The 6,000-nt window shown below is 49.1% G+C and overlaps 1 protein-coding gene across 1 annotated transcript in view; it reads right to left on the bottom strand.

The window, feature by feature from the left end:
• Positions 1–1,572: 1,572 nt before the first annotated feature.
• Positions 1,573–6,000, bottom strand: part of Fam3b (FAM3 metabolism regulating signaling molecule B) — a 30,993-nt gene continuing 26,565 nt past the window's right edge. The window contains exons 7-8 of the mRNA XM_076868775.1: positions 5,012–5,144; positions 1,573–1,662 (exon numbers count right to left, since the gene is read on the bottom strand). Coding sequence (XP_076724890.1) covers positions 1,573–1,662; positions 5,012–5,144 — 223 coding nt within the window. The remainder of the gene's footprint in view (positions 1,663–5,011; positions 5,145–6,000) is intronic.

Below are 6,000 nucleotides of genomic sequence, written 5' to 3'. Positions count from 1 at the left end.
AAGCCCAGTGGGCCCACCCTTCCCCCTTGGGGAGCTGGTGGTAGGTTCAGGCTCAAGTCCAAAGTGACCAGGAGGCTCAGCTTGCTGCCCACCTGCCTGTCCTCCTGTGTGGATGCTTTTTTGTCATACACTATTGCTAAGAGCAGTTTTAGGTTCACCCAGGATGGAGCAGGAGGTACAGACTGCTGAATTTGTCCAGAATACTCACACACAGCGGCCCACCACCAACCCCAGAGGGCACTCTGTGACAGTTGATGGCCTGGGCTGAGACGTCATCGTCACCCAGCGTCTGCCTCAGCATTAGGGTTCACTCTCGGTGCTGTCCATTCTGTGGCTTTGGATGATGACCTGGAGCCACCTATAGTCCAACGCATGTGGTGTCAGCCCCTGAATCCCCCACGCGCTGCCCGTCCAGCCCTCCCTGCCCTGGCGGCCACTTAGCCCTCCAATGCCTCCATTGTCCACCTTCTCCAGAAGTCACAGCGATCTTAGCAGCTTCTCAGCGATCACACGGCACTGACTTCCTGGACATCCCTGGAGACTGGGCACTAGTGACGGCCCTGCCTCCACAGAGTCTGCCCAGGGCCCAGGATGCTCAGAGGCCATGGCTGGTGCAGAGCCAGAGGACTGCTCTTGGCCTGGGGACTCCAGGGAGGGCGGCTCTCTGGCTGTGTTGAAGAGCACACAGAGCCGGGGGGGTGAGCTGCTTTCCGTCCCACACCTCCGCAGCTCCTGGTGTTGCTGAAACCTTTCGCGTTTCCCGGCTTGAAGAGGCTTCTCCAGGTCTCTGCCTTCATCCTCCCAAGGCCTCCTCCCTGTGTCCATCTGTGTCCAGGTCTGCCCTTTGTGGTAAGGACAGCAGTCATATGGAAGAGGGGCCACCCGGCTCCAGGATGACCTCATCTTGACTACAGCTACAAAAATTCCATTTCCAAATAAGGTCACATTCTGAGGTATTTACTGGGCATCAGAACATCAACAAATGAATTTAGGGGGACCCGTTCAGCCCATAACTGGGCCTGGGCCACCATCCCATCCTTGATTTGCTGAGGCCTCTACAAAGACTTGGGCTCCCAAGTGCCAGGGGCAGGCAGCACTCAGGTGGAATGAGTGAATAAATGAAAAAATCCACAGCCCACAGGCAGACCCAAGAATGCCCCTCGAGGTGACCAAGGATGTCGGCTGCACCCTCCTGACCACAGCTCATTCTCCTAGGAGATGACTTGGGAGCCAGGGCATGCTCGGAGACCACAGGATAGAGACTCTCCGCAGGACTAAGGGGACCACATGGGCTGCACTAGGAGAGTGGGCTGCTGCTCCAGACCAGATGTGCAGGGTGCTCCCCACACTCTCCATGTTACATCTGGGGTCCCCCGTGAATTCCCACACATTCGGCTCCCTGTTCATCGCTAGCCTCAGGACACAAGCACCAGTGTAAAAACATCGTGTGCCAAGATTTTATCAACTAGCAAAATATTCTTCAGGGACTGACTGTCGGACTTAAAGAGATAAGATTCTCAGGCCAGCCCAGCTGCCTTCACCCACAAAGCCATTCCTGGGGAACTCGTCACGCTACCGCAGGTCCTTCGGTATGCAGCCTTCTATCTGTATCTCTGCCGGCCAGCCAGCATACCTGTTCCTCGAATTATCGGAGTGGTTGATCTGTGTGAAAGGAAAATAAATAAGTGTTTCATTTATTCACTAAGCTAGTCAGCAAATATTTAATCTTTGTCACTGAGCAAAGTCACATGAGCAGAAACAATTCCTGGAGCGGATTTGCTCCAGCACAAGCTGGCTCTTGGATTTCCTCTTTACACGCCTCTGGATAACCCTGAATGCAGCTCGAAAACACTTGGCAGAGATGGAAATGTTCTGTGGCCTATGCTACTCAACGGTCACAACTAGCCACCCTCAGCTGGAGTACCTGGGGTGTGGCTTGAGAGAAGACAATGAATCCTAAGTTCTGCTCTATTGTAATGCACTTAATGTGAATGCAAATCGGACTGGTATCAGCTGTGCTGGGAGCGCAGCTCTGACGCTTAGTTTTCAGCCAGGAGCAGCACTGTGTGCGTTTCTCAGGGCACTTTAGAGTTCCTTGCTCAAATGATTGTGCTCGCATCAGAGCAGATTTTGTAGGAGGGCATGTTTTCACGCCTTGGTGCACACTTCGGGTGAGATTGCTGGGTCCTGTGGGAGCTGCTTGTGTAACTTTTGAGGACCTGCCAGAATGCTCCCCAAAGGGCTGCACCATTTTTTAAAAATTTTTAGTTGTCAGTGGACCTCTATTTTATTTATTTATATGTGGTGCTGAGAATCAGACCCAGTGCCTCACATACGCCAGGAAAGCCCTCTACCACTGAGCCCCAGCTCCAGCCCAGTCCGCACCACTTGACAGGCCTGAGGAGTCTCAATTTCTCTTCAGTGAGTCGGACCAGCTTATTTTAAACTGGGAATAATAGGGCTGTGGCCATCCTGGTATGAGAGGTGGCATGTCATTGTGATTTTCTCCCATTTCCCTGATCACTAACGCTGCTGAACGGCTATTCATGAACTTTTGTAACCTTCTTTGAAAAGGAAGCATTTTAGATCATTTGTACACTTTAAAAGTTTGTGGTCTTTTTAATATTGAGCTGCAAGAGTTCTTTATATATATTTTCTGAACACATTCTATTATTTGCAAATATTTTCTCCGATTCCGTGAGAATTCTCTGATTCTGACTTTCTTTATGGTGTCCTTGAAGCAGGAAAGTTCTGTTTTGATGAAAAGCATTGACCTTTGTTGTTAGTGATGTCATTGCCAAGAGACTGCTGCCTACCAAGGTCACAAAGATTCACGCCTATGTTTTTTTTTGGTTTTTTTTCCTGAGTTGAAGTTCTAGCCCTGACATTCTGAGTTAGATTCTGCATGTGACATGAGGTGGAGACCCAAGCACATTTCTGCACACATGGATAGCTGGTTTTATCTATACCAGTTACGGCCTTGGTGGCCTTGTTGAAAGTCAGCTGGTCAAGCCATGAGGACTCCCATTTTATGGAGTCTGAATTCTACTCCACTGACCCCGTGCCTGGCTTTATGCCGACACCACACCATATAGATGACGGTAGCATGTCCTGTGTTTCAGAACGGGGACCTGGGAGTTCTGTACCTCCATTCTTCTTTATCAAGACCACTTTGGCTATCTGAGTTCCTTGAATTTTCATATAATTTTTAGGATAAATTTCTCAATTTCTATTTTGAAAAGTCGGCTGAAATAGAGAGTGCGTTAAATCTTTAGGTCAATTTTGGGAGTTCTAACTTCTAAACAGTATTAAAATTTCTGATGCATGAACATGGACTATCTTCCCTTTTTCTTAATTTTCATCAATAGTGATTTATTAGTTGTAGTATGCAAGTCTTATTCCCCTACATTAAATTTTTTTCCTTTGTTTTATTATTTAATGCTACTCTGAATAGAATTATTTTCTGAACTTCATTTTCTGATTGTTCATTGCAAAAAAATAGAAATATAGTTAATTTTTCATTGATCTCATATTCTAAAAACTTGCTAAGCTTTTCCCTCAGTTTAAATAGTTTTTAGTGAATTCCTTAAGGTTGTTTTTATGCATAAAGTGGTGTCATTTGTGAATAGAGAGAGTCGGATTTCTTTTCAATGTGGATGACTTTTTACTTTTCACTTTTTTTGGGGCAGTGCTGGGATGGGACCCAAGGTGTTGCACACACAGGGCAGGCACTGACCACTGCGCAACCTTCTCCATCTGCCCTCATTAGAATCCTCACTACAATGAAGAAAAAGGTCGCGATGATGATGTTCTTTTTTTGCTTGATCTTGAAGGGAAATTGTGCTCTTCAGTGTCTGTTGAGGTAGTCGGGTTTTTCTTCTATTAATGTGGTTTGGTACACTGACGGATTTGGGGGTTGTTAAACTAACTTTGTAACCCCAGGGTAAATCTCACTTAGAGCTACCTACATCTGTCCATCTATCTATCCATCTACCTATATATCTTCTTAAAACTAATCTAGTGATATATATATTTTTTTTATTGTTGAGACTTTGGGGGTGACAAAATTTAAAGAAAACTGTGGTTCCTGCCTTTAACATGTTATAATCCAGGCAAGAAAGGACAAAAAACCTGGACACCAAGTCCTGCATGCCCACTGCAGGGAGCCTGGGTGTCCTGAGCATGCAGGCGGGGACAGAGACCCAGAGGAGGAGGCTGGGCGGGTGCTCGGGGGCCTGGGGAAGCCCTCTGAAAGGCTCAGATGGAGGTCTCTTGCAGGGCGTGTCCTGGAGTCTAGGCCCCAGCTCAGTTACAGAAAAGCGTCTACCTTTACTAGTCCTCAGTTGGTGGGGCTCGGCTTCTTCCCCTCTTACAAGACCAAGAGGGAGAACAGAAGCATCTTCAAACTTCCTTATGCTCTCCAGCAGTCGGGTGGGCCCAGGGCCACTAACAGCTCTGAGCACCAGAACAACCACACCGGGACGCTGACCTGCGGAACAGCTGGAAGGACTCATTGAATGGGGCTGGTGCTAGGGTCCTGAAGGTGACTCCAACAATGGCCCTGAGCCACCCTCGGCTGGGATCTCCACAGGAGACTTACAAGTCAGAACCCGGTTCTGCTCTTCCCTTCTCTCTGATAAACAGGGTCCATATGGAAGGGCAAGATCTGTCACGTGACAAGGTGGGACAGGAGAGGACAGCTGCATTGATCAAGGGCTGGTTAATGTGGGACCGCCTTGCCTGGCCCCTGAAGCCCCTCTGTCCCCCAGGAGGGGAGTGCCATCACTGTCCCCAGCAGGGGCAAGGCTGACCTCCTCCGTGGGAGGAGCCTGAAGTGCCCGCTGGCTGCAGGGGTGGGAGGCTGATCCCAGGGCCCTCTCAGAATCTTCTATTAAAGAGACTTGAGAGTTCCAGACTTCAGCCGAGAACCAACCCCAGGGGACCGGGCCAGGCTTACCGACAGCCACTGGCAGCCTTTCAGATTCGAGCCCTGACGCTGAAAAGCACTCACCTTTTCTCTCTGAATTCCTGAAGGGAGTTCAAAGCCTTTTGCTGCAAGAAACACCCAGCTTGACCTGAATTTTATGTTCCTGATTTCTTTACTTCCAAGTGCTTCGATGGCATCCTTGGCGCCAGCCTTCAGTCTGGAGGCAAAGGGGACAGCGTGAGAAAGCCTCCGGAGGACACCCGAGGGGAGGAGGCTGCTGCCGCCGGTCATGCTGTGGTCCTGACCGAGGTGAAGCCGGCGCCCCCCTCGGCTGCAGGGAGGCGGCTCGTAGGACCTGCTGGTTGGGTGCACAACAGATGATGGCATCCAGAGCCCTCAGAGACCTGTTCTGGGGTCTTACTTCTTAGTTCTGAAAGGACCTTGCGTGTGTCTGGGGATTCAGCCACATCCTCAAACTTGGCCCACATCCTTTGCAGTCCAGGTTGCTACTTTGCTTACTGACTACAAAATAAGTGGACAGCAAAGCTGGAGGACGATACCAAGGTCCAAAGTGGTGCTTTTCCATAGTCAGAAAATCCAGCATTAGAAAAGGAAAGAAATACAAAACAAAACACAACACCATCAGTGCGAAATGGTGTGGTGCAGAAGAAGCGAAGGAAAGAGGGAGAACAAGATGTTTAGATTTTCCTAAGGGAGTCATTTTGATGCATTTTCCAAGCATCATCTAAGGAACTTTGGTGTGTCAGACACTCCCTGAGAAATGAATCTGAGGTCAGACACATTTGTAAAATGCTTTCCAGGTTCACGAGTTCTCCCTAAAGACAGGCGCATGTTGACTTGGCAGATCGCACTCAGAAGTACTGAGCTAAACCAGCTCCTCCCTGAGTGCGGCCTGTGTGTGTGTGTGTGTGTGTGTTGTGTGTGTGTGTTGTGTGTGTTGTGTGCATGTGTGTGGTGTGTGTGTGTGTGTGTTGTGTGTGTGGTGTGTGTGTGTGTGTTGTGTTGTGTGTGTGTTGTGTGCATGTGTGTGGTGTGTGGTGTGTGTGTGTGTG

The sequence above is a fragment of the Callospermophilus lateralis genome, chromosome 10 (assembly GCF_048772815.1).
Source record: "Callospermophilus lateralis isolate mCalLat2 chromosome 10, mCalLat2.hap1, whole genome shotgun sequence".
Lineage (NCBI taxonomy): Eukaryota > Metazoa > Chordata > Mammalia > Rodentia > Sciuridae > Callospermophilus > Callospermophilus lateralis.
This window is presented reverse-complemented; position numbering and strand designations above follow the sequence as displayed.